Below are 20,089 nucleotides of genomic sequence, written 5' to 3'. Positions count from 1 at the left end.
GGTGAATTCATCTCCATGGCTCTTTCAGTCCTCTGTGAGGTCTTCCAGGAAAGGTGGCTCCCAAACATTGCTTTAGTAGGTTGTGTGTCAAAATTAACAAATATCAGCCTCAGCGTTTCAAGAGTTAATACAAAATCAGGGGCCCTGTATGTGATGTTGGGCATACTACTTTGTGTATTAACTGTTTTCTTCTTATTCTCTTAACCAGATTCAGAGTTTTGGCCATTGGAGATGAAACAAATCAAAGCATCGAACAGGATGCTCTGATCACGTGAGTGGTAGTTACAGAGACCTTTTCCTGAGTTATCGTGGGCTCTTGTTGAAAGTGAGAGGAATAGTCTTTTCATGGGTTATAGGACAAAGATGGATAAAAATACTGAGCGTTGCTTGCGTTAAGACTGTGGGCATAGCCACAGACTGCTGACAGGATTCTAAACCTAACAAAAGCTTGAGCAGTAAAGAGATGAATTTGCAGAATGCCCTGCCAGGCAGTCCAGGTCCAAGCTGTTTCAGACAAAGAAGCAAGCTAGGCTGAGAGCAGTCTACCATCAGCTCCCTCTCTTTTTAAAATCTATGGGAATCCAACTAAAGTACCTTTGCTGATTATACCTGCAGCAATGTGTCACAAGGAGAGAGGTAACCTATTAAATAAGTAAGGTTCAGGGCCTTTCAGGGCTTTGTTAATCAAAACCAACAGCTTTAATTGTGTCCAAAAATCAGCAGGCAGCCTGCGCAGATCATGGAGCACACGTGTCATGCTGCCACTACCAATTTTTACCAGTTTAAGCTTCCACAGTGTCTTGAGGTGTTTATAGTGTGTTCATGACATGGTATCTGACCTTCCATCTCCCTGTCAAAGCAGAACTTCCCCTGTTGGGCTTGCCAGAGTTTTGTCCATTTTAGTTTTCTGGCTGCCAAGTTTGAGGGGGAAAGCTACCCCTTTCATTGGAAGACACTTCTATCACCTGGCCCATTTCATTTGCAAAAAGCCTTCTCCGGATAGTCATCTTACATTCTTTGTTTATTAAATTTGTCTAATTACGCCAGGCTCTGTCCCCAAATTAATCTTCTGCATTTGGTCTAAGGAATGGTGTCATACGTAGTATTAAATCCCTCTTGTTTGTAAAGCACAGTAGTGCCTACTTCTGCTACTGTGGCCTTTGGCGGAAAGGTATTAGAGGCAGCAGTTGTGTACTAATTCCCCTGTATTGTCAGTCTGTAAACATTGTTGGAAAGTCCCAAGCTTCTGAACAGGTATAAATTAGAGAGAGAGAGAGAGAACTTCCCCATCTGCTAATTCTCTTCAATGTTGGTACCCAGTGGTTATTGTGAGTCATTTAAAGATCACTGACATGGTATGCTCGTTAAAGTAGGATGTCAGTGTGTTTTTGTTATGCATATGGTTTCTGAAGCATCCAAATGAAAGAGAGGAGATAGCTAGATCCTTCTAAGTGGGTATGTGACGTCCTCTTATGGCTTTTGATCACTGTCATCATCTGCTGACTGAGAGGACTTGGGATCCAACTATCCTTGTCACATATAAAGTTCTTGAAAAAACAAAGAGTAAAAGGTCAGGAAATGTCCCCATATCATTAGGAACCCAAACAGAGTGAGACTGTGGATAACAAACTGTATGCATGCATATGTGTGCCGTAGAGGCAAACATTCCATTTAAATATTACTGTGTTAGTTTGGTGTTTGGGTGTTTCGTGCTCAGAATGCCATATGTAACATAATACAATTGCTTTCTTTCAGTATCTATGATATCCACTTCCTGGTGCTCCAGAACCTGATTCAGAGCACTCTGGCACTCTCAGATAATCAAATGAAGTCCTGCCAATCATTTCAGGTACAGTATGGTTTTTTGGTTTTAGTTCTTATTTTCTGCAACATATTGCAATAGAACTGAAAATTCTTCAAGCTTGTCATTGTGGACCCCACTGTAGGTGCACCCCATGCACACAAGACCAAATATTTTTGATTAGCAGTGTCCATGAGGGGGCCACACATGTACCCTGTACCACCTTATGCTCCCATATAAGGGCATAAAGAGCAAGGCATCTGCACAGATTCCTCAGTTCTCTCCTAAAGCCCAGGGCTATGCTCAAAGACTTGTCTTTGGTGGGCAGAAGGCTGTTCATCAAGAGGACCGACAACAATCCTCACTCGCTGAATGTGCTACCTGCACTCCCTGGGGATCTATACTCTTATTCATACTGCAAGAGCCATTCCAGGGGAGTGAGGCGGACAGGGGGCTGCAGACAGGGGAGTCTAAGAGGGAGTTTAACAGAGGGAGGCCTACAATGGTCAGGAGGACCCGCAATACCTCTGCCAGCACTGCTTCTGTCTCCTCTGCCGGTGCCTGTAGCCAGACAGACTGCCTGACCATGGATGCCTCTACGTAGATCCTGGTGTGGTTTTGCAAGGACTGTGCCTTGCAATTCCCACTTACTGATATCCAGGCTGCGGTGAGCATCCAATGTGAAAGGTGCCTGCTGGTGGAATCTCTCAGGCAGCAGATGGGAGAGCTACAGAAAGAGGTGGCTAGGTTGAGGAGTATCCAAATCCATGAACAATTTCTGGACAGTATTTATGTGGAGATGGTAGCTGAGGTAGCTGTCCCAGTACACAGGACTGCTGACCCACCACTGGTGGTGGAGGAGATGGCTCAGGATGGACACTGGCAGCTGGTTACTTCTGGCAGCAGGCAGTGTTCCACCCTTGCTCCCAACCCTCCCACCGTGGTACTAGGAAACCGTTACGCTGTACTTGATACAGGAGACAAGGAATCACCCCGTACAGCAGAGGAGAAGCCTTGTACCCCCAAGGCTGGCAGGTCAGCTGCCACCACTGTGAGGAAGAAACATAGAATGGTGGTGGTTGGCAATTCTGTTCTGAGGGGGACAAAGGCGCCCATCTGTCGCCCTGACATTTTATCTCAGGAGGTATGCTGCCTGCTGGGGGCCCATATCCAAGATGTTATGGAGGTGTTGTCGAGGATCATCACAGAATCACAAGGCTGGAAGGGACCTCAGGCGGTCATCTAGTCCAGCCCCCTGCTTCAAACAGGATCAGCCCACCACCTCTCTAGACAATGCCTTCCAATGCTTTACCACCCTCCTGGTGAAGTAGTTTTTCCTAATATCTAACCTACACCTTTCCCTCTTCAACTCAGACCATTACTTCTTGTTCTGCCATCTGACACCACTAAGAACAGATTCTCACCCTCCTCTTTAGAGGTCCCCTTCAGGAAGTTGAACACTGCTATTAAATCACCCCTAAGTCTTCTCTTCTGTAAATTAAACAAGCCCAAATCCCTCAGCCTATCCTCATAGGTCTTGTGCTCCAGCCCATTAATCATTTTTGTTGCCCTCCGCTGAACCTGCTCCAGCAAATCCACAACCTTTTTTATGCTTGGGGGGGGCCCAAAACTGGACGCAGTATTCCAGATGTGGCCTCACCAGTGCAAAATAGAGGGGAAATAACTACTTCTCTAGATCTGCTTGAAATGCTCCTCCTAATGCACCCTAGAATGCTGTTAGCCTTCTTGGCTACAAGGGCACACTGTTTACCCATATCCAGCCTTTCATCCACCATAACCCCTAGGTCCCTTTGCATCATACTGCTGCTGAGCCAGTCAGTTTCCAGCCTATAACAATGCTTGGGATTCTTCTGCCTCAGGTGCAGGACTCTACACTTCTCCTTGTTGAACCGCATCAGATTTCTTTTGGCTCAGTCGTCCAATTTATCCAGATTGCTCTGGATTCTCTCTCTACCCTCTAACGTATCTACCTCTCCCCCTAGTTTTGTGTCATCTGCAAATGTGCTGAGGGTGCAATCCAGTCCCTCATCCAGGTTATTAATAAAGATGTTGAATGACACAGGCCCCAGAACAGAGCCTTGTGGCACTCTGCTTGAAACCAACCGCCATCCAGATATAGAGCCATTGACCACTACCCGTTGGGCCTGACCATCAAGCCAGCTTTCTATCCATTTTATAGTCCAAGGATCCAGTCCATATTTCCTTAATTTATGGACAAGAATGTTGTGGGAGACCATATCAAAAGCTTTGCTGAAGTCAAGGTATATCACATCCACTGACTTTCCCCTGTCCACAGAGCCTTTTACCTCGTCATAGAAGCTAATCAGATTGGTCAGGCAGGACTTGCCCCTGGTGAATCCATGTTGACTACTTTTGATCACTTTCCCCTCTTCCAAGTGCTTCGAAATGGATTCCTTGAGGATTCTCTCCATTATTTTCCCAGGGACTGAGGTAAGGCTGACCAGTCTATAGTTCCCTGGATTGTCCTTCTTTCCTTTTTTAAAGATGGGCACTACGTTTGCCTTTTTCCAGTCATCTGATACCTCCCCCGATCTCCAAGAGTCTTCAGAGATAATGGCCAAAGGTTCAGCAAGGACCTCTGCCAATTCCCTCAGTACCCTGGGGTGCATTAAATCCAAACCCATGGATTTGTGTACATCTGGTTTTTCTAGATAGCTCAGAACTTGTTCCTTCCCCACAGATGGCTGCCCTCCACCTTCCCTTACTGCATTGTCTAGGACCGTCATGTGGAAGTTGACTTTGTCTGTGAAGACTGAGGCAAAAAAAACATTGAGTACTTCAGCTTTTCCTACATCATCTGTCACTTGGCTGCCTCCCTCATGCAGTAATGGCCCCACACCGTCTCTGATAACCTGTTTATTGTTAACATGCCTGTAGAAACCCTTCTTGTTACTCTTCACATCCCTTGCCAGCTGCAGTTCCAATTGTGCTTTCGCTTTCCTGATTACTGCCCGGAATTCTCCAGCCGTATGTTTATACTCCTCCTTAGTCAACTGTCCACATTTCCATTTCTTGTATGCATCCTTTTTAAGTTTAAGATGACTAAGGATTTACCTGTTAAGCAAAGCTGGTTGCCTACCATGTTTGCATTTCTTACTATGCAGCGGGATGGTTTGTTCCTGTGCCTTCAAGAAGACTTCTTTAGAATACTGCCAGTTCTCTTGAACTCTTTTCCCCTTCATCTTCGTTTCCCAAGGGATCGTGCTCATCAGTTCTCTCAGGGAGTCGAAGTCTGCTCTTTCTGAAATTATCTGGCCCTCTGACTATTACCCCATGCTACTCATCCATGTGGGCACTAATGATACCGTGAGGTGTGACACTGAGTGGATCAAGAGTGACTACAGGGCTCTGGGAGTACGGGTGAAGGAGTTTGGGGTGCAGGTGGTATTCACTTCAATCTGTCCTGTCAAAGGTAGGGGCCCAGGCAGAGACAGGTGCATCCTGGAGGTGAATGCCTGGCTATGTAAATGGTGTTGCCAGGAGGGCTTTGGCTTCCTCGACCACAGAATGCTATTCCAGGAAGAATTGGTAGGCAGAGATGGTGTTCACCTTTTGAGGAGTGGGAAGACCATGTTTGGACACAGATTGGCTAACCTAGTGTAGAGGGCTTTAAACTAGGTTCAACGGGGACAGGGAAGCAAAACCCATGGGTAAGTAGAGAAGATGGAGACCTGGGAGATGGGTCGGAAATGGGAGGGAGCACAGGCTATAATGGCAGAGAAAAAGGAGGGTCAGGGCAAAACTGGGAGGCGAGATCAAATCAATATCTTAGATGCCTAAATACAAATGCAAGAAGTATGGGTAATAAGCAGGAAGTACTGGAAGTGCTACTAAATAAATACAACTATGACATTGTTGGCATCACAGACACTTGGTGGGATAACACACATGATTGGAATGTTGGTATGGAAGGGTACAGCCTGCACAGGAAGGATAGATGGGGGAAAAAGGGAGGAAGTTGTTGCCTTATATTTTAAAAATGTGAACACTTGGACTGAGGCAGAGATGGATATAGGAAATGGATGTGTTGAGAGCCTCTGGATTAAGCTAAACGGGGTGAAAAACAAAGGTGATGTCCCTCTAGGACTCTACTACAGGCCACCTACCCAGGTGGAAGAGGTGGATGAGGGTTTGTTTTTTTTTTTTTTTTTTTTTTTTTTTTTTTTTGAAACAATGAACAAAATCATCCAGGGCCCAGGATTCGGTGGTGATGGGGGACTTCAACTATCCAGATATATATTGGGAAACTAACACAGCAACACACAGACTATCCAATAAGTTCTTGTACTGCATTGGAGACAACTTTTTATTTCAGAAGGTTGAAAAACATACCAGGGGGAAGCTGTCCTAGATTTGATTTTAACAAATAGGGAAGAACTGATTGAGAATCTGAAAGTGGAAGGCACCTTGGGGGCAAGTGATGATGAAATCATGGCGTTCACAATTTTAAGGAAGGGTAGAAGGGAGAACAGCAAAATAGAGACAATGGATTTCAGGAGTGCGGATTTTGGTAAAATCAGAGAGCTGGTTGGTAGGGTCCCATGGGAAGCAAGACTGAGGGGAAAAACAACAGAGGAGAGTTGGCAGTTTTTCAAAGGGACATTATTAAGGGCCCAAAAGCAAATTGGAGAAAAGGTGTGAGGTAAACCGGATGTAGTTTAATAAAGACAAATGCAAAGTCCTCCACTTAGGAAGGAACAACCATTTTCACACATGCAGAATGGGAAGTGACTGTCTAGGAAGGAATATAGCAGAAGGGGATCTAGGGGTCATAGTGGACCACAAGTTAAATATGAGTCAACAAGTGTGATGCTGTTGCAAAAAAAAGCAAACATGATTCTGGGATGCATTAACAGATGTGTTATGAATAAGATATGCAAAGTCATTCTTCCACTCTACTCTGCGCTGGTTAGGCCTCAGTTGGAGTATTGTGTCCAGTTCTGGGCATCCCATTTCAAGAAAGATGTGGAGAAATTGGAAAGGGTTCAGAAAAGAGCAGTAAGAATGATCAAAGGTCTAGAGAACATGACCAATGAAGAAAGGCTGAAAGAACTGGGCTTCTTTAGTTTGCAAAAAATAAGATTGAGGGGGGACATGATAGCGGTTTTCAGGTATCTAAAAGGGTGTCATAAGGAGGAGGGAGAAAATTTGTTGTTCTTGGCCTCTGAGGATAGAACAAGAAGCAATGGGCTTAAACTGAAGCAGGGGAGGTTTCAGTTGGAAATTAGGAAAAAGTTCTTAACTGTCAGGGTGGTCAAACCCTGCAATAAATTGTCTCGGGAGGTTGTAGAATCTCCATCTCTGGGGATATTTAAGAACAGGTTAGATAGATGTCTATCAGGGGTGGTCTAGACAGTATTTGGTCCTGCCATGAGGGCGGGGGGCTGGACTTGATGACCTCTCAAGGTCCCTTCCAGTCCTAGCATTCTATGATTCCCAGCCATGGCTGAGACAGTACACGCCATTATAGCACTGCAGGCAGATGAAATAGGATGTCAAAAGGCATGCACCATACAGTGTGAGGTGCTAACTTTCCTCTTCCCTGGCAATGCATGCTGCTGCTTCGACATGTCAGCAGATTGTTGTGAGTTGAGTGCTCTATCAGACCCACTCTGGAGAGAACAGAACACTCAGAAGCCCTTCATCCCGTTCAACTGGGTGTGGTCTGCCGTGACAACCATCAGATGGATTTTGCAGATCATTGCCCATAGTTTCCCTATCCCTTCTCAGGGATCCTTTTCATGAGAGCCTATAACAGCAGCGTGGTCTTATTGCTTCACCTAGGAACAATAGAGAAGGTTTTCCGGAATATAAGGGTAGAGGCTTCTACTGTGCATATTTTCTTATTCCAAAGGATGACAACTGTCCTTCTTCTATCTTAGACGTGAGCAGACTGAATAAATGTGTTCGTGGCTCAGGCTCAGAGTGGTAACCCTGCTCTCCATCATTCTGTCACTCCAAGCTCAAACTGGTTCATGGCTCTCAGCTTGCAGGAGGTGTATTTCTGCATGAAAAATTCCACAAAGATATTTGAGCAGATCCTTTTAATGATGAGAAAACTAGATACAGATTTTTTTGAAATCTGGAATCCTATCAGGAGCTGATCTTGTATTTTCCTTCCTTTTTCCTTCCCCATCACCCCCAGGTGATCCACTCCAGCAGTTCCCAGTCTGATTTCAGGCCTGTCTGTAGATAGAAATCTTTATCCCATTCCCTTCTGATTGGAGAGTTTTAGGCTACACAGCTCCATATCTTACACAGTTATATTCTCATCACGTCAGACTGCCTAAAAGCCAGCCTGAACCTGCATATGAAAGCCTCCCCAGGGTGTTTAGTCTGCAATTCACTTTAAGCATCTCTTACGTAAGATTTGAAGTGGATTGAAAGTGATGTGATCTTTTCAGTGACAAAAGCAGATATAGAATATTAAGCATACATCTACACTTGGGAAAAACTGCAAAATAGCCGTGCTAATGGCCAAATCGGAGAATACTAGTGAAGCACTGAAATGAATATTCAGCGCCTCATTAGCATGCTGCCGGCCACGGCACTTTGTAAGTGCCATGTTTCGCTCACGCGCAGCTCATTTACACAGGTCCTTTTCAAAAGGACCCCCGTGTAGACGAGCCGCCCACAAGCGAAATGCGGCACTTTCAAAGTGCTGCAGCTGGCAGCATGCTAATGAGATGCTGAATGTTCATTTCAGTGCCTCATTAATATTCTTCAATTTGGCCATTTCAAAGTTTGTCCCAAGTGTAGACACAGCCTAAATGAGCAATAACAACAGGAGCTTGTCTCAATCCTTATCTTTGAAATATCAAACCAGCACTCTGCTGTCACAGTTCTGTAGAATTTGGTTCACATTACTGGAATTTACTGATTTTGGTTCCTAGGAAAGCCTGTAAGTGCAATATATATGTGTTTCTCTGTCATTAAGCTTACGTTCAACTGTAGTTTCTGATTCGTGGTTTCATATTCAGAATGTCACTGACCATTTATAAACAACTCCCATAGACTTGCTTACAAGGACTGTCAATTTCCTGGTTCTTCCATGCATGCAAACCGCCATGTAAATTAAATGAAATTTGCTTTGCTTCTTGAGCAGACCAGTGAAACTTTGTTATAGTTGGGTATACGTTTCTCCATAAATAGTGCATCTCATAAAATATTTTTGTACGAGATAGTGACTAGATCGCTGGTCTAGAGAATTAGTAGAGAGCTAATGCTCAGAATTCATGTGGCCAGTTCCTGAGATGACTCATAAATCTCACTCTGGTATCACAGTATTGGCTGTCCTATTTATCATGCTTCCCTCACAATGACCTCAGGACAGAGAGGGATGAATTTGGTCTCTTTCTAACTTGCTGTTCTGATTTGGATGGACTATTACTGTACTATGTGGATTTTTAAAATCTAGTCCTACTGTTAATCTAGCTCTTAAACTGTGTATGTTACAGACTTTTCGGCTGTACCGTGAGTACAAGGATGACGTTCTTGTGAAGGCTTTTTTAGAATGTCAGAAGAGAAGCTTGGTTAATCGCCGTCGGGTTAATCATACCCTGGGTCCAAAAAAAAGCCGGGCTTTGCCCTTTGTGCCTATGTCATATCAACTATCTCAAAGCTACTACAGGTGAGCATCCAGAAAAGTCTGCTGTACTGTACACAGTTAACTCAGTAATGGATCCTGGCATCTTTGCATAGAGGATAAAATACATAACTGTTACTTAACAAGGAACTAGAAACAACAAGGACCTAGAAGCTGGGGACCTGATCCTGTGCTATGGCCAGAGAGCACATAGCAGGAATTAAGGGTGTAAAGGTTGTTTAAATGTGCACGCTCAGCTTATCCCCAGGCTTAAGTTAGCATAGCTGAAATGGCAGCTGAGGATCAGAGACGACCTGTGTGGAACCAAGCCTATTTTCTTCTAGACACACCCCTTCTGATGGAAACTACATTGAGTGTTAGGCCAATGGAGGCTTTCCTTTACACTGGAATACTCTGCAGCAGCCTGGAATGTAGACTGCTGCATTTACTTTTGGGGCTTTTTGCTGCTTTTTTTGTGGAGATTTCCACCAGTAAGACAAACTCTGGATCTTCATTCATTTTTGTACACAGATTCTTCACGTGGCGGTTTCCTAGTACAATTTGTACAGAATCCTTCCAGTTTCTAGAGAAGCTCAAGGAAGCTGGAAAATCAGATGAACTAGACAGCTTTTCATTCAAGGATCAAGAAGGCAAAGATTCGGCAGGCATGCTGGCTTTTCCGATGGATGGCCCTGGAGGTCACTGCGTGGCTGTTCTTTCCCTGTTCTCCATGGGCCTCATTTCGGTGGATGTGCGAATCCCTGACCAGATAGTTGTGGTGGACAGCACCATGGTGGAGAATGAAGTCATCAAAAGGTAAACACCGATGCTCTGATCCAAATCAGGGCTGTGCGTAACTTGCCAAATGAGATTGATAACAGATAAGGAAACATTCTGCTCTGCATTTCAGCACATGCTTTCCAGTGGCAATGTTGGATGTTTTCAGGGAGCATCCTGAAGACTTAACAGCACTATCTAGTCTTTCATCTGAGCGCTGGCATGTGTTAACTTCCACGTCATCCTGAAAGAACACATCTATGGTGAAGGCAGACTTGATCGCTATCTTCAGAGACGAGCAGGACAAGATAGCCTAGCTGTTCCAGTTGCATCCCGTTGTTCTGTTCTTTTCATTTCAGGGAATTAGTGTGTATTGGGGTTTTTTTGTTATCGTTTCCTTGGGGGTTTTGGCTCTGCTGAATGCTGATGATATTATGTATGGAAAAAAATTTATTGGATGGGTATTTACCCCGTGCATTTGCTGTGGCACCAAATGATTGGACTCCAAAGAACTAATACCCATTCGGTCACTTCCCTGTGAGAAGCCCAGGCAGGGGTTGGAAAGGCAAGATCTGCCATTAAGTGTTTCTAATAAAAATAGCAATGTACAGCATGAATCATGTATACCCTGAACATGGGATACAAAGGTATACTGTGAAGCAACTAAAGGAGTGATGAATGCAATGAAAATCAGATACAGACCTAGCCCTGTTTTTTCAGTGGGGGAGTTCTTCTCAATGATCCATAATGTAGCTCATGTATTTAAAAACAAGAAGTCCTGTGGCACCTTATAGACTAACATATTTTGGAGCATAAGCTTTCATGGGCAAAGACCTGCTTTGTCAGATGCATCTCTTGAAGCGGGTCTTTGCCCACGAAAGCTTATGCTCCAAAATACCTGGTAGTCTGTAAGGTGCCACAGGACGTTTTCTTGTTTTTGAAGATACAGACTAACTCGGCTACCTCTCTGATACTCGTCCTCATGTATTTAGTTGTTAGAGATCAGAACTTCACAGAAAAGGGAGTTCTTTCTTCCAAGCCTCCTTGCGTCTCCTTTTTACTTTTTACAGTAAAAAGGGGATATTCAGTGGGATATTCTGAACAGCTCTGTATCAAATTGGTGGTCTGTGGGCTGTGTTTTGAGATGGACTAACGTACTGGAATGTGGAGCAGAATGTGATCTTTCTTAATGTTTATAATGAAAGGCCTAATGCAGTACATATGTTTGACTGGGTCAGCAACCTCGTGTTTTGATTGTGGTTAAAATCACAGCTGGGATGCTGCACTGCTGTAGTGATGTGTGTTCATCATTATCAATCCTTTTAATTGATCTAAAATGAAATAATTATCGAAGAAAGTATCTTGTTTTGGACGCGACTGGCAAAAGATTAACAGTCCATTTCCTGCAGTTTGGGAAAAGATGGTCTTGAGGACGACTATGATGAAGATGATGACTTGGATGAGAGCTCTGGAAACAAACGGAAAATAGAGGTGAAAGCTCGCCAGGCATCTCATACCAATTACTTACTCATGAGAGGGTGCTGTGCCCCAGGAATCGTCAGCACACGCAATCTGAACCCCAATGACAATATCGTGGTCAATTCTTGCCAAGTGAAGGCCAGGCTGAGATGCGTCCCGCTGCCAGGAAGGCTCAGTCCCCCAGGTTAGTCTGGGTATGTGTGTGAACAAGTAAAGCCAAGTGGAATGGGTGTCATTCTGTGCGTGCAAACTCGGGGGGCGGGGCTAGAAGCTGTCGATTTTTTTTTTAATGCACAATCATCATCTCCTTTTATACTTAGCAAATTGCTGATTCTTCCTCTGTTCTCTTACTCCTTATTGAGCTGTTTCATTTCTTCTGGTTGTGTGGTTTTATTATGCGTCTTCCTTTGATCAGCTCCCTTGGTAATTGAGTTTCTTGCATGTAACCCACTTCATGCGTAATCATTAATCCGAACGCCAAATGTGCATGCTATCTGGTGACCTTTTCACCAGGGACCAGTCTGTCTGCCCCTGTACAGGATTTCCTGTGTGATCCAGAGAGAGAGAGAGAGATTGTGAGAGTCGAATCTCTCCTTCCCTGATATTTCAGACTGGCCTGGAGTTTAGAGCCTTTGTAAGCTGGTTCCTTTTCTGCAGCCCCTTTTAGACACAAGTGTGGAGGGCATATAGAAAAAGGGATTTTCAGTGGTGATTGTGGAACACTGAGCTGTATTTTTAATTGAAGATTCTGAGAAAAGACTTCTTGTCAGAGGATCCTGGAAAGATTTTTGATTCTTATGTTATCCAGTTTACTGTAACGTTAGTACAGGAAGATCCTGTCTTCATCAAGACTAATACACTTGTTCTGCTTTACTTTGCAGTTCCTTCTGTAGTTGACAACATGGTTGTAGGACTCTCCTGCCTCCCTGACACTTTTACCAGGTTGATAAAAGTCCAGGAAGCCGCTTATGACGTAGATCAGTTTGTCCTCCAGTGTACAGAGCGTTATGGTTATAGCTCCAAAGATGTGTCTGCCATCCTGGAGATCCGTAATGCCATTGAGGCATCCTCCCACTTCGGGATTGACAAGACAGAGCTGGGTAAACAGTTCCACTGCTACAAAGAAGCTGACGCTGAGCGCACCAGGAGTTTACAGCAGTATATCCAGGTTGGGTTATGTCTCCTTTGCCAATATATGTATGAACTCCATAGTATTCTTTTTGAATAGGAAGGACATCTCCATGTGAAACAAATGTGAACAGAATTACTAAATTTTGTCACTTAGAGGAAGTAGTGAGATTCCCAGTCAACAACCAGTAGCAATCTCATCTAGTCCATCTTGTGTCTGTTTCACTGAAGACCAGAAAACATGTTGTCAGTAGATGAAAAGGCTGGATTGGTGACTTCACCCTTCACAGGGCACCACGGTCAGTCTTTGAAGTAAACAGCAATATTTCAGTATCTTTGCTGTAGTTTCAGTTTAAACATGGAAATTATCCTCATTTTTAAGTCTATAGGACAGGGAAAATGAGAAGGGGCAGAGTTTGGCAAGACACTCTTGCTATGGGATGGGTTTAAATGATGGGAATTCCAGGTGGGTTTGATTATTTCATCATACTGGTATTCCACATCACTACCTAAAGATAAAACCTGTTTCTTGCTCAGGCCCTCCTCAAGATGGAAGAGGTGTTAGAAGTGGGAGGGAACACCATAAGATTGGTTGCAATGACCTTTGCCAAGCCCTGGCTCTTGCATTCATTGTGTCTGAAGACTAAAGGTGATGGTCCTAGTCTACAGGATGAAGACTCCATCACTCACTCAGATTCGCTACAGGCCTCTCAGCAGCAAGGGCCGGAGAAAGAATGTGAGCCTTCCAGGGAAGAGAGACAGCCTGGAAAAGCCTCAAGACCTCTTGTCAGTGACGAAGGGCCCGCAAGGAAAAGATTCAAGGCCGTACACTGCGAGCTTCGAGATGGCACCGAAGTCCATCAGGACATGAAGAGCTCTTCGGAAGCAGCAAGTGACACAGCCCCGGATGCAAGTTTAACCGAGCCCGTGGAGGTGAAAGGGGTGTCAATTGCGCATGTAGAAACAGATCCTTTTGGAGGGAAGACAGGACACTATGCGCAATCCCCTGCGCACGCACCAGAATCTGTCACTGATAAAGAGCAAGATAAAGTCGATTCCGAAGAGCAAAAGACTGCAGTAGATAATAGGGTTGCAGCTGATGAGGAGGAAAGGCAGCTCCCTAGCTTTGAACATACAGCCAAAGATATGGCTTTGAACACATCTCTTGATGATGCGTCTCAGCCTCTGGATGAACTCTGCAAAGGTATGCAGGGATTTTATTGCTCTGGATTAGTGAGAAAGCTATAAGCTTCTACCTGTAAGTCACTAGCCACAAACCTGATAGTTATGTGCGATAGCAGAAAACAGACACTTCTCTTGCTGCTTTTTCATTAATAGTGATTTGCAGCAGTTAGCATAAAATCTGGATGTCCTTTTTTTTTTTTTTTCCTGGTGCTCATGACATGTTTTCTGATTTTTCCCCAGAAGATTCTCTGACAGATCTATCCCAGGCAGTAAGGGAGAGGTGAGTAAAGAGAAATCTGTGGAAGCATTAAATAAGAAGCGTATATTGTTTAATTATTTTGTAATAAATTGTGTACACATTCTATATACTAGCAAATGAACAGCTGTAAAAACAGATGTATACTGAAATGAAAAGTGCTACCTGGCAATAGAGTGGATGTGTCTCCCATTCATTGGTGATCTCCAAGTGCAGGGAAGGGCTCTGGAAACTGGGACAAATTCTCCAACCTTGTCCTTGTTACCTCAGACTCCTTGTCTCTCAGCATGGCCATTCCAAATGTCTCTGGGGCATGGGCACTTCTGAAAGTTCCAACGAATTCCAATCACCAGAAGGAACAGAAGTAATCGTCTTCTCTCCACCACAGGCTCAAATAAACTGAAAGCTCTTGAACCCCCTTTCCTCAAGCGAGGGTCTAGGACAACACAATATTGGAATGGTAGATTCCAGTCAAGAACCTGACCATCACCTTGAGGATGCTGAATTAGGGGACTTGGTGCTTCAGTTGATCTGTTGACACACGATGCAGTGAAAGGGGTCTTGTGTAGCCTTTTAGGGCATAAAAGAGCTGTTTCCTTGAATTCCACCCATGAAGAGAGTGAAAATAGGCATCATTTTTGGGCACAGATACAAAGTGCAATTTATGGCCAAGGCCCTGTGTGACAATCTGGCCCTGTGGTTTTGGTAACAGATCCAGGTATATCAGAAATGCAGATTGTATTGAATGAAAAATAATGTGCAGTGAGCAATCCATTCAGGCAGGGTTCCTGGTGGGTTTTTTTCTACTACCCCCAGAACAGCAGGGAAATGGTTTGTTAAACTATCTACCTTTCCCAGTACTGACTAAGCTGCTGTGCGTGCATGTCCTAAGCATTCCCATTGTGACTGTGCAAAGACCTCGATATGGAACAAAAGCCTCTCACTGAAAACAGGCTTTCCCTACCCCCTGCAGTGTCATGGGAAGAGCCCAAAGACAGAATTTCCATCCAACTTTAATACGGAGTGCACACATATGTATTTACTCATTTCAACTCTGGGGTTAAACCACCAGGGAAGGTGAATAGAAACTGGCTTGTAAACTAGCACAGGTCTGTACTCCCACTTCCAGAGTAAAAACACAAGTCACTTGCCAGCAAATTGGCCATCACTAAGATGCTCTATTATGACACACTCACTGGGGAACGCATCGCCAGCTGTACTTCTGCCCTGCGCCTCTGTCAGCTGGGTGGAACTTTTATTTCAGGAGAGCCCTGCAGGGACTAAGGACAGTGGTCTGCAGCCCAGTGTGTTTGCACTGAGTCACAGTATGATAAATGTGAATGTCTCTGTTTTGCCTTCTGGTATGGGTATTTGCTAGTGTGAGGAGAAGGAAGAGAGGCCTCTGTGCTGCAAGCAGTTTGCATTTTTCATTTTTAAAATTACAACTCAGTGGAACTTACTGACTCTGCAGGGCCTGTGAGAATGTCTGCTTCATTGGGAGGCCTTGGCGAATCGTGGATGGGACTCTGAATACACCTGTATGTAAGGGGATGATGGAAGCTGTGCTCTATCACATCATGACCAAGCCTGGCATAACAGAAAATACTCTGCTGCAACATTATATGGGGGTTCTTCAGCCTGTTTCTGTCTTGGAGATATTACAGGTACGTTTGTCATCGGATGCCAAACGTTTTCCAGTTTCAGCCTCTTTAGTGTGACTGTCCCACTAGAGTGATACAAAAGGGTCTCATCTGTCTGCAGCACAGTAATGTGCTTCCCTTCTGAGAGTCTCAGGAGAGAAGTCAACAACTGTCAATGGACTGCAGAGATTGTTTCTGTCTCACCCCTCGAATGTGTTCATTTAGATCAGGGCTGTGGTGTACTGGGTTTGGGAGGAAGTGTCTCCTGCTGGTGCCTGCTCTTTGAATTACTGTGGTGCTTGATACCGCACAACTAGGATTGCCTTCTAAAATGGGCCTGCTGTTTCGTATCTCACCTGTGCTATACGGTTTTTGTTTGGTTTCTTTCCACACTTTATTTTTAAATAGGCAGCCTCTGGAATCTGTTCTAGGTATCTTTTTAAAATGCTGTCTGGCTGAACAGCAAAACTTCATTAAGGTGTGTATCCGGAGGTGATCTGGAGCAAAATGCTAAATGCTAGGTGGTGGTGTTTGGGTTTCAGATAGCTCTTTGCTCATCAGAGCTCAAAGTTTTTACCACTAGCTGCCTACAAATTATTATCCTACAATGCAAAAGGTTGTTATGAGCAGCAGCAGCACTTCCATGTCATTTTTTCTAAGTGCCCTGCCTTCCTGAGGATTAAAAAAACCCCGGGAAATTTAATATGCAGAAAACCCCAGGGGAAGCAGTTAGAGTTGGTACACCAACACCTGCCTGCATCTGAACATTAGCAGAAGTCCTGTATGCTGCAGGTCACGTACAGTAACCTTAACTTTGCCCCTTATGGGTGTCAGCCATCCCCGTCCCCAAATTATCCCTTCCAATACAACACACTGTTGCACCAAGCAGCTACAACCAGTTGCATTGAGAGGTGGGAGATAGCTTAAGGATGACATGTGGGAGGATGCACTGAGATGAACAAGTTTAATGTGGTATGTTTGTGGACTGTAATGTTTAGGTGTCCTCCTGTGGCATAGAGAACAGTGTCTGTATTCTTAAGTGGCTCAACTTGCTTTTGTGGGTTTGCTAGTTTTTTAGGGTGATAGGGGGGTGGGATTGCAAAGCCCTAACTGCTCTATAACAAACTTGGTTTATAAAACAGAGGATTTCAGTAGAGCATCTTCCCCCAACTAAATGCATGAAAAGTGTCTTTATAACTATACAGCACTTCTAAGCTACGTCTACACGTGAAGCCTACATCGAAATAGCTTATTTCGATGTAGCGACATCAAAATAGGCTATTTCGATGAATAACGTCTACACGTCCTCCAGGGCTGGCAACGTCGACGTTCAACATCGGCGTTGCGCAGCACCACATCGAAATAGGCGCTGCGAGGGAACGTCTACACGCCAAAGTAGCACACATTGAAATAAGGGTGCCAGGCACAGCTGCAGACAGGGTCACAGGGCGGACTCAACAGCAAGCCGCTCCCTTAAAGGGCCCCTCCCAGACACAGTTGCACTAAACGACACAAGATCCACAGAGCCGACAACTGGTTGCAGACCCTGTGCCTGCAGCATGGATCCCCAGCTGCAGCAGCAGCAGCCAGAAGCCCTGGGCTAAGGGCTGCTGCACACAGTGACCATAGAGACCCGCAGGGGCTAGAGAGAGAGTGTCTCTCAACCCCTCAGCTGATGGCCGCCATGGCGGACCCTGCTATTTCGATGTTGCGGGACGCGGATCGTCTACACGTGCCCTACTTCGACGTTCAACTTCGAAGTAGGGCGCTATTCCCATCCCCTCATGGGGTTAGCGGCTTTGACGTCTCGCCGCCTAACGTCGATGTTAACGTCGAAATAACGCCCAACACGTGTAGCCGTGACGGGCGCTATTTCGAAGTTAGTGCCGCTACTTCGAAGTAGCGTGCACGTGTAGACATGGCTCTAATGATGTAGGTATACATGGTGTTTTCCAAACGCATTGAGGCTTAGTAAACTGTTCCCTGCCCCAAAGAGGACTGAGTGCTCATTCTTAGTCTGTGTAGAAACACATTGCCCTGTTGGGTGCATGTATGGGTTTGACTATCAGCCCATTGTTGAGCAGTAGCTTGTGACCTTGCACTTCCTATCTACACTGCCACTGAAGTGGTTCCAGCTGTGCCAGTTCTAAGGCTTGGTCCGTTGCTAGTGTGCTGTACCAGTACTTGGACTGCTGGTGGTTGGTTAACTTTTATGCTAGCACCTAGAGGCCAGCTAGGCCAGGCTCTCATTGTGCTGAGGGCTGCGAATTAGAAGGTATGTAGCAGCTCCCAAAATGCTTACGATCTCAAAGGCAAGTTGCAGTAAGTGCATAAGAAGCAGTAACTACAGTGCATTAACTGTCCACTTACAACGAGCAACAATCTAATTGCACGTGTAATGGAAAAGGTGAGCTAGGTGGAGGATATGGTTGTGGTTTTACGTACTTTGGCGGAGATTCTAGCAGGTAAAACATGTGCAGTATCTTTGGGTGTGAACATAAAGGCCTTCCTGAAAAAGAATTCCCACCCATGCCATTGCCTGTTCAACTGTCCTGATGTTAAACTTGTGGGCTATGTCTACACTACTGGTTTAGCTTCCTGTAATCCATAGCAGTGCTGCCTTGTCATGGAGATGAGGCTGTTTTTTATAGCTCTCTAGAGTAGCTGGAGAAACAGCAGGAAGCGTGTCGCACAGAATAGTCTTGGTGGGCGTTACTGGGTTTTTGTGGTTCTGCGTAACTTCTTCAGCTAAAGCAGGTCACTGTTTCAACAGGGCCTGGAAGCCCTTGGCTGCATCAGAAGATTCTGCATGAAAAAGACCTCGCCAGTCTCTCTCTTCTCTCAGCCGGTTTTTGAAGAGCTAACTGACCCCAAACTGAGTGAGACCCCTACTGTATTTTATGAGCCTACCGTAGACTGTACTCTGAGAATGGGTAGGGTGTTCCCCCATGAAGTCAATTGGAATAAGTGGGTGCAGATGATCCATGTATAAGAGATGGCCAGCTCCATCACACCTGCTTTTCCAGCCTGTACTAGTGAATGCTAATGGAGGTGAAGCTTCTGATGTGTCCCATAACTTGTGCTCTGTCTGTCATTTTGTCATGTTTTGTTAAATAAATTTTATTTCTGCTTGGGAATTACTTCAGGCCTATTGTAAAGCAGACATTCATATTGTGTGGTCATGTGTGAGAAGTCTCCACACAATCCCAGCACCTCCTCAAGGAGGGGAAACCGCATCACCTTGGGACGTGACTTTGTGTCCAGACTTCTGTACCCAGATTTGAGTTCTCACAGTCACGTGAGATGCTGAAGTGCTGTACGTGGTCAGAGGTCTCTTCAGCGAAAGGCTGTTGGATTGGTAACATTAGTCAGCATCTACTTAAAGCAAGAGGCAAAGGTTATTTCATAGCGTATATGTCCAAATGAAATTGTCATGATAATTTGGGCTGATCGCAGGCCATAGAATTTCATTCAGTGATTCCTGGATCAGGCCTTTTTCAACAGACTTCTGATAGAAGTAGAGCAGGTCTTAGGCACACAACTTTGATGTCTGTCCCAGTAGTTAACTCTCCTGGCTGTTTTAATTGCATCTCCAGTTTGAACTCTGCTGACTTCCACCATCACCCAGGCCAGCCCAATTGTTCTGCTTCACCACAGCAGCAGGAAAGCAGAGTGCCCAGCCCCAGTGCAGGCTGGCTTAGGAGATGGTGGCAGGGCAGGCTGCTGCATAGCTGTGCTTCCCTGCAGCTCCCACTGCCATGGTGAAGGGCGGGAAGCAACCCTTGCTGCCAGTCCCAGCCCTCCCAGGGCCCTGCAGGCTAACCTGCGTATGGGGAACCAGCCTGTCTATAGGGTGTCTGCCATAGGATCCCCCAAAGTGCAGAGCCCGGAGTGGCTGCGTTGAACTGTCCTATGGATGGGGTGGCACTGCACACACACCTTCCAGGCCACAGGAATGTGCTGGCAGTGGTACACAGCTAGCAGCCAGAAGCCACTCTAGTCCTGCTACACTGTTAGTGGTGGTGCCTGTGTTCTCCCAGGGGCATGGCATGGGGGAGTGTAAATTGCCCAGCAATAGCAGGTGGGGAGGGGGACACACAGGAGTGTAGAGCATGCAGGCTGGGTGATACGTCTGAGGCCGGGGGGGTGGAATGTGGGGAGGATTTGAGGACTAGCAGTGGTCCTAAGGTAAACTG

The 20,089-nt window shown here is 45.3% G+C and overlaps 1 protein-coding gene across 4 annotated transcripts in view; it reads left to right on the top strand.

Moving 5' to 3' along the window:
* GTF3C1 (general transcription factor IIIC subunit 1) overlaps positions 1–19,269 on the top strand; it is a 79,089-nt gene extending 59,820 nt beyond the window's left edge. Inside the window, exons 28-37 of one of the 4 annotated variants that reach the window (XM_075010737.1) lie at positions 209–271; positions 1,756–1,849; positions 9,301–9,473; positions 9,960–10,244; positions 11,615–11,868; positions 12,566–12,852; positions 13,350–14,016; positions 14,241–14,277; positions 15,725–15,917; positions 18,667–19,269. In XM_075010737.1, coding sequence (XP_074866838.1) covers positions 209–271; positions 1,756–1,849; positions 9,301–9,473; positions 9,960–10,244; positions 11,615–11,868; positions 12,566–12,852; positions 13,350–14,016; positions 14,241–14,277; positions 15,725–15,917; positions 18,667–18,885 — 2,272 coding nt within the window. In that variant the 3' untranslated portion in view covers positions 18,886–19,269. Of the gene's footprint in view, positions 1–208; positions 272–1,755; positions 1,850–9,300; positions 9,474–9,959; positions 10,245–10,338; positions 10,572–11,614; positions 11,869–12,565; positions 12,853–13,349; positions 14,017–14,237; positions 14,278–15,724; positions 15,918–18,666 lie in introns of those variants that run through there. The other 3 variants (XM_075010736.1, XM_075010738.1, XR_012647733.1) reach the window with 3 other exon arrangements.
* The last annotated feature ends 820 nt before the right edge of the window (positions 19,270–20,089 follow it).

This window comes from Carettochelys insculpta, chromosome 16 (genome assembly GCF_033958435.1).
Source record: "Carettochelys insculpta isolate YL-2023 chromosome 16, ASM3395843v1, whole genome shotgun sequence".
Lineage (NCBI taxonomy): Eukaryota > Metazoa > Chordata > Testudines > Carettochelyidae > Carettochelys > Carettochelys insculpta.
This window is presented reverse-complemented; position numbering and strand designations above follow the sequence as displayed.